Source organism: Rhizophagus irregularis, chromosome 14 (genome assembly GCF_026210795.1).
Source record: "Rhizophagus irregularis chromosome 14, complete sequence".
NCBI lineage: Eukaryota > Fungi > Glomeromycota > Glomeromycetes > Glomerales > Glomeraceae > Rhizophagus > Rhizophagus irregularis.
In genome coordinates, this window is record NC_089442.1 from 3,540,034 (window position 1) to 3,565,255 (window position 25,222).

The window sequence follows — 25,222 nt, forward strand, 5'->3', positions numbered from 1 at the left end:
CAAATCAAATCTAATAGGAGTTAAATTGGAATTTGTAAAATTGGCAATTATATTTGTAATTAAAATATATTTATTGTGATTAGGGCAATGACATATATTAGCTAATATTTTAGGGGGTAGGGGAGTAAAAGAAAATCTTAGGTTACACATAATATAAACCATGTGAAATGGTTGTTATTGGTCATAAAATCTTACCTGGAGGTGGGAAGTAACTAATATATGTCACTACTCTTACTATATTAATTTTAGCAATTTAAAAAATTGAATTATATTTAGATATGTACTTTTAAATTTGATTTATAATATTGGTTAAATATTCTAATTTTTGAAAAATAAAATAGATCTATATATTACATTTTTGATATATTAAAACAGGTATTTTATATAGAGATATGCATGCTGAAAGTGATTTCTTAGTTAATGCTATATGGTAGCTATAGTATTATTAAAATAATAAAATTCTTTAGTAATAGAATCTATGTTGGTTTAAAATAAGGTGATTAAAGTTGAGTTATTTATAAAAATCAAATTATTGATTTGATAATTAATTATTTGATTTTTAAGACATGTGATTTTTTATTATACCATAATCTTCATTATCAGTATTATATGTGCAAACAGGTAAAATGAATATTAGTATATCAGGTAGCTGTATAAAATATAGGTCAAGTATAGAATCCTTAAGAATAGTGAGTAGTAAGTCAATATAAATAATTCAGAGTAAATAAAAAGTAAAATGATTTTCCCTTAATTAATTTCAATACAAATCCTATAATATTTATTATATATTGATATATTATAAATTTTTTTGTCATTTTATTTTAAAGGATATTACAAATAAACATGCTGGTAATAGGATATTACAAATATATTATTATTCTTAATAAAAATTATATATATAAATTTTAAGAAAATATTTATTTAATAATATTTAAATATATAGATTTATTTAAATATATAGATTTTATAATAAAATTTAAAGATTAATATTAAAATTAGGATTAAAGTTGCTTGTCTAAATTCCTTCAAAATCCTATAATTAATTTTACCAAAATTAGTTTTGGTAGAACTTTTCCAGTCTTGCTATTACTAATTAGTTTTTAACAGTTTTAGCATTCAATTAGTTTTACCAAGTTTTACTTTTTAACTTGTCAAACCCCTTTAATTTCTCTAGTAACTTTAGAATTAAAGTTAGAACTATGTTTAATGGATTAGTCACTATATAATAATGAATAGCAGAATCCAATTTAAATCTAATTTAAATTATTTAATATATATTTATGGTTAATAACAGTCAATAAATTAGAAGTTACTTATTATAAATTAAACATAAGATTTTAGTTGTTCAATTTTAAGCAGTCTTAAATGATTTAAATATGTTATAGTAAAAAGTAATTCATAATAAAGATAATAAAGATAATAACTGATAAAGAAATTTCATCTGACTGAAAGGAATCATACTATAACATCTATCTGATGGCTGATGCAAATAAGTTACAGTAGGTGGTATAGGATAGTACTTGCCTACTTTATAGTAAGAAATGTATTTTATTGCCATAAATGCAGTTTATCTAAGACTATTATTTTGGTATTGAGTAAAGTATAGCAATAGTTACCATTCATTTTAGATATAAAATAAAAAGCATTTGTGTAAATATGTACTGGAAATAAGTACTGTGATATTAGTTTAACGAATATATAGTGCTAAAGGTAAATCTAGATACGGAATTTCTATTTCGCAGGAGTATTACTTCACCATTATAGTTTATGAATATATTTCAACCATTTTGATGTTATACATCCTACCCTTGATTCGCGAATATCCCCATACTTCTAAATATCCCATTTGTAGATATTTTCGCCAGTCCTCCAATATTTCTTCCCATGGCCTCTATGAACATCTGATGTCTTATTGTTTGCCTTGTCATAATGTTCTTGATTGGGCGATATTCTTCTTATTGATATTTCTGGATTTTCTTAAAAAATCACCATAGTTTGAATGGTAAGATCTTGAAGAATCATAATGTAAGCTTCCAAAGCGATTCCGCTGGTTCTCCTGATCTAAGACGGCAAGAACGTGGTGACGACTTGTTTTAAAGGATTAGCTGACGTACATTTTCGGGTTTGAGGATTTTTATAAACTATTTGAATCATTCCTTTCGTATGATGACTGACATTGATGTTAGAAGGCGTTTTAAGCGATTGATGTCAGTAAGACGCGTATCATATACATAAGGTGATTACTAACCAATCATAATTACACTGATCAAAATGATCGTCAACCAATTAAAAAACTTTCTCTTGCTCTCGGTAGTACAACGATCAAAAAATTTTTTTATCTACAATTTTCAGTTCCATTTTCTTGATTAAGACCCTTCCGAAAAAATAACGCGGGACCATTCTTTTAAAGTGCACAGTATGGCCGGCTTGGGTGAAAAAGTTTCGACGACAACAACAGCACCTATGATCACACCGTGGAGCTTGAGTTCTATCTTTAATGGGATATCAGAATATAGAAAGAAACTTAACTTGCCCAATCCAGGCACTTTCGAAGGTCTCCATAAAGAGGTTAAAGGTATGAAATAAATGTGTCCTTTTGTACAGAAGAAAGTTATTTAATCGATCATAAACTAGCTGTCACGAACATCTTAAGACCGCGTTCTTTGAATTAGAGAATACGCGTATCCGTTAACCACAAATATTTTTTTATTTTTCTTATTTACAGCCACTTTTTTGACGAACCACTTGTTTGATGGAGGTAGGGCTGACCTTACAAAGGTTCTATCACAACATCTTCAGGTGACTCATTCATTCTCAATGGGTTCAACAATATCCCCTCCAATGTACAATTTCGGAGCCGCTTTTATTGGTATAAATGTAAGTTCAAAATTACTGAACTTTGTGCCGTTTTTTTTTATATGAGCCTTATTCTTATTGTAATTATAATATTATTAGTCTTTTCTTCATGGCACCATTGATACAGAAGGAAACTTAACAGCACGCATGAATTATGCATGGAATGCAAATAATGTGACTAAACTTCAGGCTCATGTGAGTTCTTACCAAACATCATTCACTTCTTTTTATTTAATATTATTAAAGAGAATTAAATTTATTTAATTGCCTATAAATTTCTTCATATTGATCATATTGCTTATCAAGATATCACCATCACCAGGGCATTCGATGCTTCAATTAGAACAAGATTATCAAGGAACAGATTATTCTATAAATTGTAAAACTATTAATCCTTCGCCGGTTGAAAATACTGGAATATTCATTCTCAGTTATTTTCAATCTGTAACACAAAAAATAGCATTGGGAGTTGAAAATGTATATCAGAAGCCAACCCCTGATATTGAAGAAACTACCAGATCTTTGGTAGCAAAATATACCGGAACAGATTGCATTGCAACCTTACAATGGCAGGAAATCGGTGCTTTACAGGCATCATACTATCAAAAAATCAGCGAAAAAGTAGATTTTGGAACAGAATTACAAATACTTGTCGCATCAGGTCGAAGAGAGGCAGTTTGCACAGTAGTATGTAGCTGATCTGGTGTTAGTCTCACTTTGTCAAGAAGCCAACCAAGCCGATGCTAATTGTTCGAATTATTTTCAAGGGTGGTAAATTCGATTTTCGAGCCGCTACTTTTAGAGGACAGGTAAATAAATCATGTAAATATTACTTAATTTTACGTATAATAATTGACTCTATATTTTGCTTTGATCATGTATCGTAATAGATTGACACAACAGGACGCATCTCATCCGTTATAGAACAAAAAATTGCTCCGGGATTCAGCTTTATTATCACTGGTGACATCGAACATATGAAGGTAAGTGTTTATTAATTTTTCAAACATAATGTTATTTGGTTATGATTAACGAATTCTTTTGAATAATATCATAATTTCTGCCAGAGCACAGCAAGATTTGGAGTGGGAATTCAGTTGGAAGCATAGAATTTTTTAATATGTAAGATAGATTAATCAAACCAAAAGACAGCGAAAATCCAGCATTGATGTGACCAAGTTGTCCATTCTTTGCATATTTTAATTAATCAATTAATTAATTTGAAGTTTTCACAAGACAATTTTATGATTATTATAATCTGCATTCAAATGAAATCCTCTTTTTTTATAATGATTGATATCTTTATCATAATCATGCTAAACGAGATTTTTTTCCTAAAATCGACCTGAATAATTTGGAATATTACAAATTTATTTAAAAAAATACGATCGTCATTATTACATCTAATCCACTCTAACGTAATCATCTAAATATAATTATTTATCATAAATAATAAACTTCGCTAAAAAATCTAGCATTCTTCGAGAGTTTCAAAGAAATTCTGTGGAGAACTGACTTCCCTTTCGGGCCGGTTTAATATTGTATGAAACGTAAGTTTATAAATCACCGCATGAAGAATTAATGTATTTTTAGGAACCCAATTAGAAGTGACAAAACTGAACACAACATATCACATTATGTATCAATCAAATTGTTATGTTTACTATTTATATATTGAGATTTGAGAATCTTCGTTTATCGATTCTCCATGCATTGAAAAAGTCACAATAAAAACAAACACCCACCCCTAATTTAACTACGTAAGGTTTTTGTAACAAACTATCAACTGATTTTATATTTATATTTATTTTTTTTTTATTTATTTTTTATTTTTCTACATAACGAGCCATTCATTTTTTTTTCTTGGGCTTTCGCAACTCTAAGTTGCTTTTCTTTCTTCCAACTATAGTCAGATTCCTTCAATTCTCCCTACTTTACAGTTTTAATATTACCTTATAAATTCGACTATCATTTTCTCCATCATTCATATCACATACATGTATATAGAGACTCTTTCCTTTTAAAATTTCCAAGAAAAAAAGATCGTATATATTTGATAAAAGTCTAGTGAATGCTTGCCGAAACTTCCAGCCCTAGAGACTCTTATTATTCGTCACTATTTGACGAGTACTCGTCACGTGGTGAAGAGAGAACTTACAATGGCTCAACTTGGAGTCATGCAGCAAATGCTGTGAAAAAGCGGCCTTCCCTAAATTTACACCCTCGCACTAATAGTATAAGCAGCCTAAAACGACAGCCTTCTTTTGATTGTCCCTCACCTGCATTTTCCAATTTAGTCTCTTCAAATTATTCAAGTCCACTTAGTTCGTTATTTAACTATAAAACTGCTTCTGGTTCTTTTTCCCCTCCACCACCAAGTCCAGGATACGTTTTTACTCATTTTAGCTCATATAATAATGTGGAAAATAGAGAAAGTCTCACTAGCAATAAAACTGAAGAAAGATCTAACAGTTTAACAGTCCCTCTAGACACGAAAAGAAGTAGCTCAGAAAATCGTACTTCTTCTCCTTCAGGAAGCAGTGTCCTTGAAGATTATAATGATTATAATGATTATCATACAAGACCTTCTTCTACAAGTAGTTTCGAGGATGCACCGAATTCAGTGTCAAATTCACTTGAAGTAACTCCAACGAAATCGCAAGATTCAACTCTGTCACAACAAATCTTAGATGAACATATTCAACAGCAACAAGATAGTGATAGGTAATATATTTAATGATGAAGATGTTACATGTACAATTTTTTTTATATGCGCGTTTCATCTTACGCGTATAAATAATTTAGGGATCAATATGGTTTTAGAAGGTCATTTCAATGGATTACCAAAAAGGAATATAATGAATTTGAATCATCTTACATACAAGTCCTACATAGACGTAAACAAAAATGGGACGCTGCTATTGCTGAAAATGGTGGTGTCATACCTGACAGATGTTCAAAAAGTGAGCTACACGTTTAATATCATAAAAATTGTCAAATAAAAATGGAGAGAAATGTTTCTAGCCGCATTTATTTCTAACATATCTAATTATTAATTATAAAGTGAAGAGATATGTACGTAAAGGTATACCTCCATCATTACGCGGAGAGGTATATATATTTTTATCAACTATCATGTAATAATCAAAATTTTATTCATTCAAATTTAATTTCTTATTATATTATAGGCATGGTTCCATTTTAGTGGTGCAGAAGCAAAGATGAGGGATCATATGGACTTTTATCAACAATTATTAATCAAAGCGCAAGATCCTCGGTACGAAAATGAGTATGTGGAAGTTATTGAAAGAGGTTGGATAAATGAATTATCATTTAAACGTTTTCAAGATGATTACTAATTATTAATTTTGTTAGATCTTCATCGCACTTTTCCTGAAAATATTAAATTTAAATCTACAGTAGTTTCAGAAGATGGTTCAACTTTTATCTCAACTGATAATGTCCCAATCATTCAATCACTACGTCGTGTACTAATAGCTTTTTCATTATATTCACCTAACATTGGTTATTGTCAATCTCTTAATTACTTGGTTGGAATTCTTTTACTTTTTATGGAAGAGGAAAAGGCATTTTGGATGTTAGTAACTATCATTCATGATTATTTGCCTGAAAATATGTATGATGTGACAATGGAAGGTGCAAATGTTGATCAAGCTGTTCTCATGATCTTAATAATGGAAAAAATGCCACAAATATGGAACAGATTAAGCGGAGGATTTGGTTGGGATGTAGATAAATTAGATGGAAATATGCCAACAATTACGCTTGTCACAAGTCATTGGTTTTTGACGTTATTTATTAACATTTTACCAATCGAGGTAATTATTTTTAGAACGTTAAATATATAATGATTTATTTGGATAATAATTTTTCTCCTTTCTTTATAGACATTGTTAAGAGTGTGGGATTGTTTATTTTAGTAAGTGCTTTAAGTTTATGTTCAAGAAAATTCAATTTTATACATGCAATACTAAAATAAGGTTTATTTACAGTGAAGGTAATAAAGTTTTATTTCGTGTAGCTTTAGCAATTATTAAATTAAATGAGGATAAGATTTTAGCAATAGATGATCCGATGGAAATATTTCAGCTAGTTCAGGTAAATGAGTTCTTGCTTATATTTTTTTTTTTTAAAAAAAAAGACTCATCTTTGTCAATATTGAATCACAGAATATGCCAAAGTGCTTGCTTGACTGTCATAAACTGATAGATGTAAGTAAAATATTTATTTGAACATTGTATTTTATTGTTAAAATATAATTTATTTATATTTAATAGGTATGTTTCCGTCGTCGTAAAGGAGTATCTGATATTTCACAAAAAGATATTGATAGACATAGAGAATTAATTCGTGAACGACGGAAAAAACGAGTAGGATCTATGTTATTTAAACACAATAATTAGATTTATATTATATTTACAGCATACAAAGTGTATTTAAATTAACCAAACAATATTTACAATACAATATTTAATTTGGTATATATAAATTTATTATATACTGAATAATTTTTATTAAGGAATTTTTTTTCTTTTTTTTTGTTTTACAAAAAAATAATTAAAGTGTAAAGTGCCTGGTTATTAAAGTTTTAGAGCAATTGGATTCCAAGTTATTAGTATTAGATAGAGCTGTAGATATTGGAGATCCGCCACTCAACAGGATAATTTTATGACATTTTACGCAAATCATTTACAGCAGTTTTAATGATCTCTTAGCATAAAAATTTTAGGTATAGGTTTTCTTCAAACCAACTAAAATAATAAAGTAACAGAATATTCCTTTTTGGATATAATTTGCCATTAAATAAGAGGAATCTTTCATTCTTTTATGCTTATTTTGAAGCCACGCTGTTTAGGTGTACTTAGTCACGTGCCGGTTGGACATCCAGTCATCATTTTATAAATTTTATGGATTGCTGATCGTTTATCCTAAAGTAAATTATGGCCAAATGCAGGTTATATTTAAAGAATATTTAACTAATTATTCAATTTAAGACCTTTTTACAGTCCTTAAAATAACTAATTTCAACTTTTGTATTTATTAATATCTATATACTGTTAATTAATAATGGTCCTATTTTATTATGCTAACTTTTATATCATCATTATTTATTATTTACAATTTTGTCTCAATAACCACATCTCGATTTTGTCTAAATATTTATAATATTCTGTTATAAAAAAAATCAAAAAAATTCACAATATAAAATAATCAATTAGAATAATAAATTATATTATTTTACAACTTAAAACAAAATAAAATTCGATTCATTATAATAGTAAAATAGCAAGATGCGAGCCGAAATCTGGTTAAATAGATAAAATGAGAATAAATATAAGCTACTATATCATCACTTTAACTTGTTAATGAATTGTATGAAAGTAAAAGTCTAAAGTCTGTAAAATATAATAAAACAATCGAGTTAAATCCATGGAATAAAAATTTTGTAAACCACAAAAGGTAATTTAATTAATACAAGATAATTTAATTATTAAAATAAAAAACTTTTTGCCTTCCAGAGATAAATATACAATAATGCTATTATCGATACAATGATCCAAGTGATCAGAAATAAAAATAAACCTTGAAGTTCACATAGTCATTTTCATATCCATAGGTGGTGCTACCAATATAACATTATCATTCGTTAATTCTCTTTTAAATGTACTGAGATTCTGGGTAAATCGATCTCTATTTTTGGATATCAGACTAATTTCAACATCTTGCATTAATGAAGACAATGCCTAATGAAATAAAAAAAAAGATATAAAACTATTGATACATTAGCAATATAAATTTTATTTGTGATAAATATATTTCACCTTTGCAAGGATATCTCTTCTTTCAGGCAATTGGTATAAAACTAGGTTACGAGTATACTGTTCCCAGTACTTTTTTTTAAACGGGAGAATTAATATATAATAAATTAATTATTAAGGTTCTAAAGGAGTAAATATTATGGATAATTTGTAATCTTACATCTGGGTTCAGCAAAATTAAACAAAGTAATGGACGTGAGAGCGACCACTGATTTTGACGTTCTTCGAATAGCACTGCACTAAAGTTGGCTGTAAATAAATAAGGCAATATATTTGGGTATTGGGTTAAATAAGAGAGGAGCCAATGTTGTTTTGGCTTTTGTTTGGCAGTTTGTTGGATTACAAAAGTACAAATATGGTCAATCGCACTACAAGCAGCAGAACATTGGGAACCATGTAGGAACTATTAAGGATGAAAATTGATAATGAGATTTTCTTAACCCAATATGACCTGTAAAAGGATATCAAATTGTTGAATGCCCTCTGCAAGAGCACGCATAATATAAAGGAATGCATTTGAATTCATAGAAGATAATGCCATCATATGTTCGTTAGTGAATGTATCTAGCCAATCGTAAAACGTTTTTGAAAGTTTTGGGTACATCTGAGATTAATTAATACAAATAAAAATTAATTGGATTTCTCAAGAATTATTAATATACGAATTATATTTCTTACAAGGATATCATCGAATGGGACACAAAGCATCATTTCGAACGAGGTATTGAGAGCTATTTCAAGAGCTTTGTCGCCATAAAGTTCGAAAACTCCAAAATTGACATATCTTCCCGCAAAGGATTTCGTTAAGATACTAAAACAAATTGATATTCCTTTATATCTAGGTAAAATAAGAATAAATTTAATTTAAATTCAAGAAAAATATCTTGCATAACATCATATTACCTACTTTTCAGCATATTTATCTTGACTATTAAAAGGACGTCCAATAATTTGCCGTCCTAAAAAATTATAACATGAAGTTTGTGTAATGATCCAGAATAACGAAATAAAATAATATAGTTAACGGATTACCATAAGTCGAGATTACTTTACTGTCAAGGTTTTTCGAAAGAAAAAAAAATTTTAATAAATAAACACATATACTCAAACGCGCGATTAAATGATGCTGCAACATATACCTCGTTTCCCGGAATAATAAAATACCATTTGGTGAGGAAATATCGAAATTCAATCTCTGTGATCTATTATTTACAAATTCTAGAAAAAACTTTAAAATCGCAATTGCTAATGGATCATTATCCCAAGCTTCTAATGCATAATATAAAATTGGAATATATTGAGGGTAAAACCATTCAAAAAACACCAAAAAATTCTTTCTGCTCTGAATTGCAGAAAGAAATCCTCTCAAATCGCGAAAAATACCCGAAATGGTCGCCTAATTTATACAATCAAAGAAATTTTTTAATAATTCCTACTAATAATTTAGTTGTAAGTAACTACTCACTTTAACAGCCGGCTGTCTAAAAGCATCTAGTGAATTTAAAGCACCAAGTTCGGTCAGTGTGATATCCCAAGGTTTAACAAAATTTTCAAAGTCTCTTTCAACATTATCCTCTGCAAATAATATTCTTGAAAGAGCGGAATAATAGATCATACGCGATCGCAAATTATTTGTAGTGTCAAGAAAAGGAAAATTTTTAATGGTGTGGTTTCGTAGAATATACTGCACAATATCAAGTTTTCGCAGAAGCCTGACAGAACTATATCTAAAGGTAATTTTGTAATATATTAGTATCATCTATAAATCAAATATATTCGAATCTTGATAAAATCCTACCCGCCAGCCAAATCGTTGAACAATGTCACACTACGTTGAATTATTTTTGAACTATGGCTCCATCCTTCAAGATTCTTTGCTCTAAAAATAAATTGAATATATGAAATAACCATAAATTTTTACAAGATAAAAAAATGATGGGAAACTTACATCCTTTGAATAATAGCATTTAATAACTATCGACAAAGATTAATAAATATCATAAACTGTTACAAACTTCTCCCTAGAAAATATAAAGACAGAAGGATAGATAAATATTATGACAAACCATAGATTGATCGTTATATCCAATATCAGATAATTTGCTATAAACTTTTGAAACTCTTTGTGCGCTTTCACCAATATAACTCTTGCGAAATTGCTGGAAAAAGTAAATTAATGCTAATTCAAATTTTTCGTAACCACTACCACTGGTGCGCTGTTATAAATAAAGAAAGAAAGTGGAATGAAATATAAAGATATTAAATAGATCGATGGAACAAACAAATTGTATATAAATACCGGTGCATTCCATTGCTCGTTCATATCCATTAGTTGTAGAATCTGACATGTAAGCTCACCATCTATCAAATCTTGATCTTCGGTGCTAATATAAGTCTTTCAACAAATACTAATTAATCATAGCTATACACTTACGTAAAATGCGAAAATCTTCTTTACCTGTCGACCTCCAACCATCCCTCCAATCATGTACATAAGCCAGGCAAATTTCGCTAATAAAGTGTTAAAGGAGTATTATCAGAATGAATTAAATTATTTTTTTGAAATTAAAATAATTGCAAATAAGTTACTTTCAATTGTATCAAAGAATTGGGTATAGGAATCGTCAACAATTCCAGCGTTCATTTGTGTATATAATTCCTACGTAAAAATTGAACCGGATACCGTTAGTGACTAAAAAATTATGCAATTAACAAAGGTATTGACAAACCCATACTTTATATTGATTGAAAATTGGTTGAAACACATTATTAATGCTTTTCTGAGATTCATCATATTTATAACGCGCAATATTTGCAAACATTTCGAGATCGTCTATGAGGGCATCTTCATTCTCCAGGGGATCTTCAAAAAAAAAAAGAAAAATATTAATTTATAAAGTTACCAAATTATATACATATACATAAATGACGTACCATCGATAGAACCATTTAATATTTGTTCCACTGATTGAATTTTAGAACTTATATATGCTTCAGTTAGCTAACAATTAACATTCATTATTTTTAATATTTAATAACTTAAATAAGATAAATTATCATATACTAAAATTAATTACTTTGCTTGAAATTATATCTAATTTATTGGTGGAACCCGGACGCGAACTTCCAGCAGACGAATACATTTTGGACCAAAATGTAAGCAAATACTGAATACTATTTGGTACAAACTAATGTAAATTAAAAATAAATGTTTTCCATCCTTTATTAATTTCTAAAGAATAAAACTAATTTTAATAAATTTAATTACCTGCCAACTGTTAAATCCTTTTATAGTGAAATCGGCAACCAAATCAATCCAATCACTATATCCAGATTTCTCAGTTATCTCACTCCATTGATATGTCGATCTAAATCTTGAAAGAAGACGGCAAAACTCGTGATAGTTGTCCAAATCGGACAAGCCTATTGAACCTATTATTATTTCATTAATTCCTTGCATCAATGCATGAAGGAATTTAGAACGTTCTTCTTCATTAAATAGTGACCGACGAATCGAAGAAATTTGAACAAGCACTTCCATAACCTTGAACGCAAATGTACGGCGATATTTTAAGTAAAATTATGAATTATGTTTAATAGAATATTATCATCAAACATACTTGACTCGAATGTGGTGGTTGAAAACGTTTATAAGCCTCGAACATTGTCTGAAGGAAAGTTTGGTCTTCGATTGTTGAACGCCAAGAAGACGTTACCTGAAAATAATTCATGTTAAATACATAAACACTATATTTCATTCATATTAAAATTCATAGTTTAACTTACTTGAATACTTCCAACGTCTTCACCAGACTCGTCCGGAGTTGTACCAATGAAATCAAATGCCAAACAATTGCGAAGCAATATCAAACAATATTCTTTTACTCTACGTTCTTGATTATCTTCAAATCAAAACAAATATTTTTATATATACTTAGACAATAGGCTTATTTAATATTATGAAAAGAGGATTATAAAATACCATTCGTGAACGCCATTTCTCCGTTCAATATTTGACGTAAAACTACCAAACCCAATCGGAAAATGTCTAATAATTCAGAATCCCTAAACCCAATAGCTTTTTTTATAAAATAATAATAATAATAAAATATAATAATAAAATAAATAGTAACAAAATATGACTTAAAAAAAACATAAATAAAAAACCTGTTTTTCTTTGTCTTGCCATATTTCGCGGAGATTGCTGATTCATCTCAGCAACGACAGTAGATAATACTTGCAAACCTACAATCCTATGGTCTACAGTAGACTACATATATAATCACATAAATAATTATGTGTAATTTATTCCTGACAATTCAAATTCTTAAGGGTAGCTATTAAGATTAGCAGGAATATTATAAATTAACAATAGACAAAATTACCTGTATAAATTTTGATAGTTCATTAGTTATATTTTTGAATTCATCGTCTTCGAACCATCCAACTTTTGTTATAGTTGCAATCAGTTGTGCAAGCGAAGACAAGACAAATGGCTGATAATCAGGATGTACAGCCAAATAATTGAATAAAAAACTTCCTTTTAATTGTTTAAAATTTATTATTATTATCACAATTCATGTTAAAAAAAAAAGAAAGAAAATAATAACAAAAATGAGATGAACAAATAATTTTGTGAAAAAACACGCTTTTTATTTGCTTATAACAAACTATACGAAAAAAAAGCATTAAATCCCAAAGGGATAAAAAAAAGAATTTTTTATTGAGCAAACCCATACTCAGTTCTAATTTTTGTTTCGATGTGAACATAGAATAATGATCCAAGACCAGACTCTTTAACCTCGCCGACGCAAATAATTGAGCATACGGCGAGGTTGAATTTTCCAAAAGCCATTGACAATACATGGAAGATTCAGTTGGGGATTGAATTTTTACACCCAGAGGGTTGTTTGGCAAACCATTTGACCCGTTGGTACGTGGAGATAAAGTCTCGGAGAAGGTTGGAAAGGCGTTGTCTAGTAACTTTTCGGCCTTTGCGCGTTGTTCTTGAGACTTTGGGGAATATAATTCTGTCCACAGACCATATAAAGAAATGGAACCAAATTTTGAGCAACACGCGTATTGCTAGTGAGCAAAAAAGGGGAGGTTTCTTTAACCTTGACAAAGGGATTCCAGATATAAGATATTTTGATTTTGATTTCGCGTTTCATTCATCGTTCTAAAAAAGATTTGTTTCAGATTGTAAAACAGCAAGGCACTCTCAGTTTCTTTACAAGAAGTTTTATAAATAATTTTCGGTTAAAAAAAAAATTTTTTTAACTATTAAATAGCTACTTATGAAAAATCAGATGACATCTTATCGCAGATGTTACATCAACGTCTAGTTTATAAGGAAATTACTGACGCAACTACTACTTATTCAACGCAGACTATAAAAATAATTAACTACTGTATTTAGGCGTAGGATTATTAAATTTATTTTTCGACTACAATGGCCGACGACGAAAATTCCAACGATACAGAGGTTCTTGATGAGGAACCACGTAGCATATTGCTGGGACTCATCTCACAATTACGCAAAGGAATGGATTTACATAGAGTTACCCTACCAACATTCGTCCTAGAACCGCGAAGTATGCTGGAAAGGATCACAGATTTTATGAGCCATCCTGAATTAATTTTAAAGTATGTCTTTTGCGAATAATTTTAACTAGTAGATCCGATACAAACTCTTTAGTTTCTTCTTTATCGAATAGGTCATGTTCTATGAAACTATAGACACGGGTCACTCTGTGACACTCAAGATCTAATAACTGTGCGTATCTAATTTTTTTTTTTGATTAATAAAATTTTTCTTTAGTGTCCCAAAGGAAGAAGATCCTGTTAACCGATTTGTGAATGTAGTAAGATACTACCTATCAGGATGGCATATAAAGCCAAAGGTATTGGCTTGAGGTCGAGAGAGACATGGGATTTTTTAAAATAAATTTTAATAATGAAAATTTTCATTTCAGGGAGTGAAAAAACCTTATAATCCTGTATTAGGCGAACGTTTTCGCGCACGATGGCAATTTGCTGATAATACTGAAGCTTTATTTGTATCTGAACAAGTTTCTCATCATCCCCCGATTTCAGCTTATTATTATGTAAGCCCCGAAAATAACATAATTATTGTTGGAGACATACGACCAAAATCCAAATTCCTAGGGAACAGTGCGGCAACTTTAATGCAAGGCGAATCTAAAATTATATTTACTAATCGTCCCGGAGAAGTTTATCGGATTGCCATGCCAAATGTGTATGCACGAGGTATTCTTTTTGGAAGGATGGTATTGGAATTAGGTGATAATTCTACAGTTAGATGTGAAAAGAATGATTTGATTTGTGAATTAGAATTTCGAACCAAGGTAATCTCTTTTTTTGATTGAAATTAATTCCAGTTATTGTAATAATATTTGATATTATGCAATTTTATAAGGGTTTCTTTACCGGCGCGTATAATTCAATCTACGGAAAAATAAAGCGTGAATCTACAGGAGAATCCCTTTATGAAATTACCGGAAAATGGTCGGACATCATGTACATTAAGGATCTTCGGGTATATAATGTATTTTTATTTATGATTTTTAAAATTCATATGTTAACATAATTTATTTAAAAACTGACAGACTGGACATAAGGAAGTTTTATTTAATGTTCACGAATCTAAAATATATCCAAAGATCGTGGCTCCAGAAGAAGAACAAGAAGAAAATGAATCCCGGAGGTATAAGCTTTCTACGTCTTAAATATGATGTAAATATTTATATACTACAAGGTTAAAATATGTGAAATTCATTTATAGATTATGGTCAAAAGTAACCAGCGCCTTAATAGGGAGAAATTTGGATCTTGCCACGGAAGAAAAAACATTGATTGAGGATAAGCAACGTAATGAAGCCAAACTTCGAGAAGCTGAAGGAATTGATTGGAGACCCCGATATTTTTTTTGTGAAAATGATGAATATAACTTCAAACTAACACAGTGAGAAATCTATTCGTATTTTATTCTTCTTATTATTATAATTTCCTTTTTAACATTTCATCCCAATTGGTTAGTATTTCAAAAGATCCACAGACTGCAAAAAATCAAATCGAATCCTTTATTTTCTCTTCAAATTCACCACCTGGATTCCATTCACCAAATGGGCCTCATCATCATAATCATGACGATTAGTTATATATTGACATTTAGATATACTTTTGAATAATAGACTATCGTGGTCCTCTATTTGAAGAGGATCAGCAAATCAGGATGTTTTCAGATGTTGGTAGAATGTCAAGCATTAATTTAGATATTTTGTGTCGTCTTTTTATTATATTATTTTTCACGAATAAGATAAATTAAATTATGAAAGGCATTCACAGATAGTTTATGGTATTCGTCAGGTAAGTTTGATAATTAATTTCTTATTAATATGTGTAATATCCATCATTTACTTAATTCTTCAAGTCTAAATGTAATCATTGAATTGATATGCACGAAAAGCAAATGTAATTTTATTTTTACTAAATAATAATTGGTGCACATTTAAATCATATGATTTCATAAGGGGATCCCTGCGCAAACCATAATGATGTAAAGCTAACAATTCGTCAAATTGGATTTCTGTTTGATTTTATGAATTCTTTGAATCTATATACATTCCAGTACAAATCGTACCCGATGATGTTACATTCCAATATGTGGAGCTATTTTACCAGGATTCCGGATAATTATAATAGAGATCATATCCATGGTACAATTATAATTCAAGAGAAATATACATAAACTTGATCATTTACTATTCTCTTTTATCCTATAAAAAATAATATTAGCCGTTAACCCGTTGCTTTGCAACGGTATACATACAGTACATGTAAAAAAGCGTAACCTGTATGTAACAGGTAATACAGGCAATATAATATAAAAATATTTGTACATGTTAGTCACCCGTTGCTTTGCAACGGGTGGGGGAGAAAAAAATTAATTCTGGCCGGAATTATGTGATCGGCGCAGGAATTTCCTTTTTTGGAATATTTGTGAAACAAAAATTTTTGTGGGAAGCAAAATTTCCTTTTTTGAAGTTTGTGTAACGTCATGTGACAAAGTGCCAATGGGAGCAATATTACGCATAGTGCTTCGATCCGGATGAAAACTTGAATATTTTCATGTGGCAATTATAGCTGAAAAAGATTATGAATTTCAGATTTAAACAGACTATAATTTAAACCAACATTAAAGTATTATTATCCCAAATATTTATACTAATTCTGGCCAAACTCATAGTGCCAACAAAATTTAATGAAATTCAATCCAGATGAAAATCCAGATAAAACCACTATGGATCAAAGTACTAGTTACGCAATTCAAATTTATTTTTACAGGGTATTCTAAACATTACGATTACACACAAAAACAATTATTATATAGTATATATACTGTATAATGGGGTCATAGTACTCTAGGTATGATACAAATTTTAGGAAGTTGGAGGCTATATTATATAAAGGGGTACTGTGGGGGTACTGTGCATGGGTAGGCCAAAATTAGCCTAATTCTACCAGAACTAAGATAAAATCTCCATGTAAAATATCTGGGTATTTTAAATTTCTTCAAAATTTTTTTAGAGGGGTGTAGAAGGGTACTATAGCCCCTATTATATGGTAGATATAGATATAGATATAGATATAAAGATCCTTTTTTGACATATGACTTTATATATATTTAGTAATAATCGTAATTTGTTTTTAAATTTTTATTTCTTTTAATAAATTCCATATTTTCAGTACATATTTTGCAATTCTTAACAATATAAATGACATCTAATCTGATTTACATATTAATCTCTTCATTTAAAAAATACACTTTTTTATTTTGCATATAACATTTTTTTTTTTATACTACTTATAGGACCCCAGACATCACATATATAACTCATAACTGATCTGCATGAATTTAAGTATGGTTTGGAACACAACAATTCATCAAATAAAATTATCCAAATTAGAAATTTAATAAAAATATTTTGGATGTATATATTTAAAATAACTCAACATAGTTTAATTGTTACTAACTTAAACTACAAAATGATGTTGAGATTATCCTGATTGGTGATCTAAATCAAAAGTTATTAGCCTGCAAAGTTTGGTATTTTCTTAATAAACAGTAGGATTTGAAACATCTAATTCCGGCCAGAATTTGACAAAATTCTATAATTTAGGTCAGAACTATGACTGGCTGAGAGGTAATGCAGATCATAGAATTTTTTTCCATAGTACGACTAAAGAGACAAGTACAACACTGTCAAAAAATAGCTAAAAAAAGAAAAAAAGCTGTGAAAGATTTGTTCCAGATTTTATTTTTGAAAATATTGATGATAAAATAAAGTAAAACATTTCCCGATATGGTTTGATTTTTAACCAATCGCAAATTAATGTTATATATATCACGTGATTTTTTAAAATCTCAATTTGAAACAACTTGATGATTTGCTGTGTCCCCAACTATACTTTTTGCTCCTGCCTGCTAAAATAGACCTAATTTGCTAAAAATCAAATTATCACATTTCAAATCTATACTAATTTGCTAAAACTCAAAATATGAGTTAATAATCTTTTTTTTTATTATCAATAAAAAAATAAATGATTAATATAAATTAAACTGCCAATTTTTATAATTAAAATATGTAGATTATAGATAAAATAATAATTAATAAAAATAATAAATTAAATAAATAATTATTAAAAAATAAAATGTTGCGAAATTAAACGGACGGGTTTTGGCCCGCATTATGCTTAATTTTGGCCGGAATTATACTTAATTTTGGCCAAAATATGACCTGACCCTGAAACTAATATTTTTAAAAATATTATTTATAAAATTAAAAACAAAGGATAAGTTAAATTTAAAAAAAAGTACCAATTTGCTCAAATATAAAATATGACTTTGTAAAATCAATACAATTTGCTAAAACTCATAATTAGTATGACTATTAATTAATTTTCAATCAATTTGCTCTTTCTAAAATTATGAGTTTAACCTAATTTTGATTGAATTTGCTAAAACTCAAATGTGAGTTATATATGTGATGTCCGGGATCCTTTACTTATATTACATATAATCTATAGTACTATAATTATCTATACTATTTTAGTATATATATATATAAATTAATAACTAGTGATATAAAGAAAATAGTGTTTAGCTATATATAATTACATTAATCATTTTTTTATTATGGCAATTACTATACTAATTATATAATTACCATACTATCTATCTGATTATTGCCATTTACTTAATTTCTTTTATTCTAATTAATCATCTTTTTACAGAAATTAAGTATTACAGTAACACCTCTTTAAATACACTCCCTTTAGAATCATAGTAAAAAAATAGTAAATGTGCATTTAAAGAAGGTATGCATTTATAGAAAGTAAAATATTAAAAGCTCTTATAAGTTAAGATTAGGTTTACTATACACTTAAAAAAAATTTATATAGTACATACACTTGTAAAGAATGTATTTATAGAAATGTTACAAATTTATAAATAAATTTTTATAAAATATTTTAGTTGTAATATTATATAATTTTTACAAAACTGTAAATTTATGTAATATTCAAAATATTCTAAAATATTATTTTATCATAGAAAAATCCTAAATATAATCTTTAAAATAAATTGTAAATTATATTTTTAGATCAAATATAGTATAAAAGGTGATTAAAATTATTTAAACACTTTATTTTGTCAAAATTATACAGATTATCATATATGATATAAAAGATATATAATTTTGTATAATAATAACAATAAACAAATTTCTATATATTAATTACTTTATGTAATTTCAGAATTCTTTTAGTAAATCCAATTGTTGATTAAAGAAGTGACACATATGATATAATTATTAAAGAAGGAAAGAGAATTCACAAATATCTGACATATTACATAATATTTGATTATAGTGAATAGAATTAGTTTTCAGGTTTGTAATTTTAGCTGAAATTAAAAGCAATTATTTACCAATAAAATTCGTTTTATGTGATTTCTTTGTTTTATTAATAGTGTAATGTATTGCACATATTGTTCTTTATTTTAACTATGTACACTTTGGAAAATAAAAATAAAATGTTCTTTGTTTTAACTATATCACACCAATTTTTAAAGCTTTATAAAAAATGAAAGTTATTTTTCAATAGTCCTCTTCTTATCCAGTCTACAAAAAAAAGCAAATAAGAACATTAATAAGTGTTCTTATACAATAAAACAAAATATTTCCACCCTTCTAGAAATTTTTACTTGGTTTAATTCTAAAATTCAATATTTACACAAAAGAATATATATATCATCAGCAAGTTTTAAACAGACGTATAAAGTGTTGAAAAACGCCATGTGTTGCTCAACATCAAAAAATGTAGAAAAATGAACCATTTGTCAATCAACACTACTTAAAAATGTTTAAAAATGCGTAAAATAACACCAATTTAAATGTAAAGCTACATGTAGTACAGTCAACTCTTCTTATAACGAATTTTGATATAACGAATTTTACAATATAACAGATCTTCAGTATGGTACAGAATTTAACATATAAAAAAAATCTTATTATACCGAATTTTACTAATTAAATGCTGTATACCGTTTGATGAAGTAAATTTTATAAACCATATATGAAAAATACCCCTTTTAATAACAAATTTTTTTTTAATATAATGAAAATATTTTATGTAACTTGCGTTTTTGCATTATAAGATACAATTATTATAAAACAATATACTATAATATACAAAAATTTTCTGAATTATACCAGATTTTCCCATCATATTAACGAATATTCCTATAACAAAGGCCTGATCAGCCTGAACTTCAACTTCGTTATATTAAGAGTTGACTGTAAAACAACGATAATTTAAAAACATATATACAATATATAAAAACATGTATATTAATATTAAAAATGCGTATAGCAACAGTATTTTTTAGTCATTGTACGATAATTGTAGTATTAGTAATTTATTAACATATATATTATTATATATTATAACATATAAAATTTAATTGTAAAATATTGTACAATACAAATAATACAAATATATTATCTAAAGAAATTAACCTCTTGTTATAATTAGATTGCCGCAGATTTTTAAGCGATCAACATATTAAATTTCCGTTGACAAAACGCCTCTGGTGATACAACAATAACAAGGTAGGAATGTAACCATTCTACCTACCAAAAATCTGTAGATCTATAAAATGAAAAAAAAGAAACGTTAGTTATGTACTTATGTTTCTTTAACAATAAAAAAAATCAAAGTTTCACAACAGATGTTGCAAAACTCACCATTTTATCTGAAAACCCGTAAACCTATAAAGATAAAAAAAGAAACGCTAGTCAATGTTTCTTAAAAAAAATTATAAAATAGAGTTTTGCAACAGTTTATTGTGAAACTTACCATTTTGTCTACCCGAAAACCCATAGACCTACAAAAATAAAAAAAAACATTAGTAAACATTTCTTAAAAAAAAATTATAAAATAGAGTTTTGCAACAGTTCATTGCGAAACTTATCATTTTGTCTACCTGAAAACCTGTAGACCTACAAAGATAAGAAAAGAAACGTTAGTAAACATTTTTTAAAAAAAATTATAAAAATACAAGTTTCGCAACAGATGTTACAAAACTTATCATTCTACCAAAAAGAAAGAGAAAGAAATATTAGCATCGTTTCTTTAAAAATAAAAAAATCAAAGATTTTGAAGTTTTACCTTTAAAATCCTATTCAGAAAACATTCAGGAATCCACAGATCTAAAGAAGAAAGAAAAATGAAACGTTAGTCATATTTTGTTAAAAACAAACAATTAAAAAAATTTGAAGGTTTACCTTCAAATTCCCATCTGTGAACTATTGCGGTCCTAAAAAAAATAAAAAATTGAAATGTTAGATACGTTTTTTTAAAAACAAATAATTAAAAAATTTTGAAGTTAACCTTCAAAATTCCGTTTCATATACACATTTTTTGTGGACTTCTGAATAGGTTTACAATTATCTAAAGATGTTATGCATGCATTATCTATGGGGATACTCACAACAAATCTTAATTTGGATTGTTTATTGTCAAATGGCATGCATTCTAATTCTCAAAGCCAATACTTTAATCCTACTAAAAGGATAAAGGAGACGTTAGCAAACATCTCCTAATAAAAAATGATTTTAAGTTTCGAAGAGAAAGTAAAACTCTTCAAAACTTGCCATATTTACTACCATATCCAAGATCTGAAGCTGAACACCTATAAAAAAAGAATTATAGGAAACATTAGTAACGTTTTCTAACAGAAACTAATTAGAAAATTTTTTTAAAAAAAGTTTAGAGGCAAACGCCTTGAAACTTACCATTTCGTTTTCCAAATTAAATATATTGAGTTCTACAAAAAAAATTATAGAAAACGTTAGTTTCCTAAAAAGAAAATAAAAAATTATTTTTTTAAAAGTTTCAAAATGTAGCGTACATTTCAAAACTTACTGTTTTCAATATTCTGGAACGAAAACAAGCCAAAAGAATTACAAAAAAAAAATATAAAGGAAAGAAACGTTTCCTTATAAAAAAAATTTTTTTTAAAAGTTTTGAAGCAAACACTTCGAAACTTACCCTTTGCGTTTCCTAAAGAAAGACCTACAAAAAAAAAGATATAAAGAAAACATTAGAAACATTTCCTTATAAAAAAAATAAAAAAAATTTTTTAAGAGTTTTAAAGCAGAATGTTTCGAAACTTACCCTTTGCATTTTCCATTTTCCAAAGAAAGACCTATAAAAAAAAGATATAAAGGAAACGTTAGAAACATTTCCTTATAAAAAAAATAAAAATTTTTTTTTAAAGTTTCAAAGAGAATGCTTCAAAACTTACCCTTTGCATTTTCCTGAAAAATCTATAAAAAAATATAAAGGAAACGTTAAAAATATTTTCTTATAAAAAAATGAAAAAAATATTACAACTATAAATTACTCAGTTAGAATATTCTTTGCTTCCTAGTTTTAAGTGTATTTTTATAGCTTATAGCATAGCGGACATCTTTACTTTATCACAATTTTGTCGATCATTTATTGATCATTTATTCAATTTTATCACTTCATTATAATTACTTCAGTTGAAAATCCTACATAATAATAATTTTACAGACAAATTTAACATTTATTTAAATTTTCTGCATACTAAATTTATCAAAAAAAAATTCTTTAAACAGTTAATAAATTTTTACAAATTTGTCTATATGTGTATTTTAATAATATTCATAAACATTTGCTCAATGATAACTTTTTGATTACCTAAAATTCTACATGATTATTTTGGCCATTGATTCTTGAATACCTAAATAATATATTTTGAAAATTTCAAGTTTCGCCCATAAATCTATGGCTTTGCCCGAAGCTCTAAAGTCAAATTAGCAGATGATCGGCAAATATAGGCAAATATCAAATTATTGAAATTTCAGGTTAAGGTTAACTTTGACAATATAATTTTTTTTATTTTTCATAAATTATACTATTAAAAACTGAAGACATTAGTATAGTTTGGCTAAGCATTTTATGGCTTTAACCATAGCTTCAAAATTAATGTGACATGATATATTATATGATCGAAAAATAATCGGCAAAGTAATAAAAGCATGTCCGCTATGCTATAGCTTATGGTATTTTGAAAATTTGAATTTTTTATCATTTATTAAATCTGATTGTTTGAGATTTGATGGATATCCTATTTTCATTTATTAAAAAAAAAATTTTTCTTGCTCTGCCTTTTTATTTCTATAATGTTGAACATCTCTTATTAATATTTATTCTATAAAATACAAGTTTAATCTGAATGCTTCAAATGCTTAGGATGAGTGATTATCAAATAATCATCCTCAACAGAATTCTTTTAATTCTTTAGTTCTATCAAGATAAACGAATGCCCTTGAGTCCAATATATCAATGATTATATTTTGAGCATGATCCATTCACAAATAATTTGATAAATTCTGCGATACAAGGTTATTAGTTTCGGAAATATGAGCCTTTTGCAGAAAAAAATAGAATATAAAAAATGGAAAAATGAAAAGAGAAGTACAAATATGACAGCCATGGTTAGCATTATGATTCTTAATTTCAGCTTGTTCATTTCCTTTAGGTAAGTCTGATGTAATATTTTCCAATCCACCAGTTATCCAAATACATTTATTATCTAAATCCATTTCAAATCCATTTTCAAGTTCTTTTATATCTTCAATTATAGGTTTCAAAACATCATTACAATTTGCATCAAAAAGAATAAATTTTAAAAGAAAATGATTTTTAAGTTTCTGATGTATAACTTGCATCATATTTCCAATTTGTAAATAGATTCCTCCTATTGCATGATATGCATTATGAAATGGTTCAAATTTATCAATGTAAATATCAAGAAAAAATTTAAAAACAGGTAACTCATCTGAAATTTTTTGTATTAGAATTAGGGATAGTAAATTAACGGTTAATTATAATTTGGTTAATGAACTGTTATTTAACCATTGATTAACTTTATAATTCTGGTCAAATGTATTAATTTTGTTAGTTTAAGTCAAATTAACTATAATCATATGATTTAAATCTTTTTTTTGATTGGTTAATTTATAATTAACCAAATTAACCGTTAATTAACCAATTTTAATTAAACATAATTAACAAAATTAACCATTAATTAACCACAGTTAATTAATCATAGTTAATTAGTTAACTCCCATCCCTAATTGGAATATATTCAATTGGATGTTTGTGACAAAGATCAACTAATTGTGTATTCCATTTATTATTACTCTTATAGACAATTTCATCAATACAATAATCATAATTGTCAGGTTTTTTCATATCCATAAGCTATATATTGATTTTAGATTCAATCCAATTGAGTTCAATCATTTCATTTTCATCAGTCATCCAAAGTTTTTGTGTATTATTAATTTGATTTTTTCTTTGACGAGATTTCAAAAGATTTGGTAATAAATTAAAATCAAGTATTCTTTCTGCTTTTATTAAAAAACATTTAGTTTTGTCATAAATAATAAAACCAATAATTCGTCTATAGTTAATAGAAGTATTGACATTTCTATTATAATATGTAATAAAGTCTTCAAGGTTATACATAATTATAAATAGATAGGTTATAAATAAAATAAGTTTTAGATAATTATAATGTTGTAATAATCAAATTATATTTACCATTATTTACATAGATATATGTAGTGCCAAATAATAGTGATTTATGCCAAATATTACCATGCCATAGTTCTTGTCTAATTTTGTAATAAATACCTGAACCAAAATACATTTGATCACGTAATGATGGATTTAGCATTATATGTTGTAAAGTTCTTTTTAATTGAAATACAAATACTTGATGAGTTAGTTTTAATGTTGAAAAAATATTACGATCATTAAGTTCAATATCATAACCATTAAATGGAATTAATGGTAAGCTATTCTGGTATTTTTTAATTGTGATAATAAAGTACAGAACATCACTG

At 27.5% G+C, this 25,222-nt stretch overlaps 5 protein-coding genes across 6 annotated transcripts; 3 read left to right on the plus strand and 2 right to left on the minus strand.

The window, feature by feature from the left end:
• The first annotated feature begins 2,318 nt into the window (after positions 1–2,318).
• On the plus strand, positions 2,319–4,349 carry OCT59_006458 (uncharacterized protein). 2 transcript variants are annotated; one of them, XM_025321438.2, is made up of 7 exons: positions 2,391–2,575; positions 2,726–2,877; positions 2,956–3,051; positions 3,163–3,543; positions 3,624–3,665; positions 3,747–3,839; positions 3,924–4,174. In XM_025321438.2, the coding sequence occupies exons 1-7, from the start codon at positions 2,419–2,421 to the stop codon at positions 3,963–3,965; spliced, it is 963 nt and encodes a 320-aa protein (XP_025168882.1). In that variant the 5' UTR covers positions 2,391–2,418; the 3' UTR covers positions 3,966–4,174. The 2 variants fall into 2 exon arrangements, with proteins under 2 accessions (XP_065998082.1, XP_025168882.1); XM_066141277.1 differs by having other exon boundaries at positions 2,319–2,575; positions 3,163–3,665; positions 3,924–4,349.
• Positions 4,350–4,676: 327 nt separating this feature from the next.
• OCT59_006459 (uncharacterized protein) lies at positions 4,677–7,680 on the plus strand. Its single transcript, XM_025327917.2, has 9 exons — positions 4,677–5,580; positions 5,662–5,819; positions 5,921–5,967; positions 6,045–6,168; positions 6,232–6,695; positions 6,765–6,796; positions 6,870–6,975; positions 7,047–7,088; positions 7,155–7,680. Exons 1-9 carry the CDS (start codon positions 4,928–4,930, stop codon positions 7,278–7,280), a joined length of 1,752 nt encoding a protein of 583 aa, XP_025168881.1. The 5' UTR covers positions 4,677–4,927; the 3' UTR covers positions 7,281–7,680.
• A 409-nt stretch (positions 7,681–8,089) lies between these two features.
• Positions 8,090–13,871, minus strand: OCT59_006460 (uncharacterized protein; the record flags this gene model as incomplete). The annotated part of the gene is made up of 26 exons (XM_066141278.1): positions 8,090–8,621; positions 8,700–8,768; positions 8,857–9,099; positions 9,148–9,300; positions 9,375–9,534; positions 9,604–9,655; positions 9,729–9,748; positions 9,836–10,092; positions 10,162–10,423; positions 10,495–10,575; positions 10,645–10,670; positions 10,763–10,912; positions 10,996–11,091; positions 11,155–11,207; positions 11,286–11,355; positions 11,432–11,559; positions 11,631–11,697; positions 11,774–11,884; positions 11,965–12,240; positions 12,317–12,412; positions 12,483–12,598; positions 12,679–12,774; positions 12,864–12,966; positions 13,082–13,236; positions 13,436–13,726; positions 13,814–13,871. The coding sequence occupies 26 exons, from the start codon at positions 13,869–13,871 to the stop codon at positions 8,469–8,471; spliced, it is 3,342 nt and encodes a 1,113-aa protein (XP_065998083.1). The 3' UTR covers positions 8,090–8,468.
• Positions 13,872–14,148: 277 nt separating this feature from the next.
• On the plus strand, positions 14,149–16,235 carry OCT59_006461 (uncharacterized protein; the record flags this gene model as incomplete). Its single annotated transcript, XM_066141280.1, has 7 exons — positions 14,149–14,342; positions 14,518–14,599; positions 14,672–15,064; positions 15,136–15,255; positions 15,326–15,423; positions 15,502–15,681; positions 15,756–16,235. The coding sequence occupies 7 exons, from the start codon at positions 14,149–14,151 to the stop codon at positions 15,871–15,873; spliced, it is 1,185 nt and encodes a 394-aa protein (XP_065998084.1). The 3' UTR covers positions 15,874–16,235.
• Positions 16,236–20,992: 4,757 nt separating this feature from the next.
• OCT59_006462 (uncharacterized protein) lies at positions 20,993–22,596 on the minus strand (the record flags this gene model as incomplete). Its single annotated transcript, XM_066141281.1, has 10 exons — positions 20,993–21,049; positions 21,138–21,165; positions 21,273–21,280; positions 21,450–21,490; positions 21,566–21,597; positions 21,947–21,972; positions 22,076–22,107; positions 22,332–22,355; positions 22,458–22,488; positions 22,588–22,596. The coding sequence occupies 10 exons, from the start codon at positions 22,594–22,596 to the stop codon at positions 20,993–20,995; spliced, it is 288 nt and encodes a 95-aa protein (XP_065998085.1).
• Positions 22,597–25,222: the final 2,626 nt, after the last annotated feature.

Bases quoted from the DNA above. Each gene is read 5' to 3' on its own strand.
- OCT59_006459 (XM_025327917.2), top strand. From the start codon at position 4,928: ATGCTTGCCGAAACTTCCAGCCCTAGAGACTCTTATTATTCGTCACTA. The intron at 5,820-5,920 runs GTGAGCTACACG...TTAATTATAAAG, and splicing joins ACCTGACAGATGTTCAAAAA to TGAAGAGATATGTACGTAAA. The intron at 6,976-7,046 runs GTAAATGAGTTC...ATTGAATCACAG, and splicing joins AAATATTTCAGCTAGTTCAG to AATATGCCAAAGTGCTTGCT.
- OCT59_006458 (XM_025321438.2), top strand. From the start codon at position 2,419: ATGGCCGGCTTGGGTGAAAAAGTTTCGACGACAACAACAGCACCTATG. The intron at 3,052-3,162 runs GTGAGTTCTTAC...TTGCTTATCAAG, and splicing joins TGACTAAACTTCAGGCTCAT to ATATCACCATCACCAGGGCA. The intron at 3,666-3,746 runs GTAAATAAATCA...GTATCGTAATAG, and splicing joins CCGCTACTTTTAGAGGACAG to ATTGACACAACAGGACGCAT.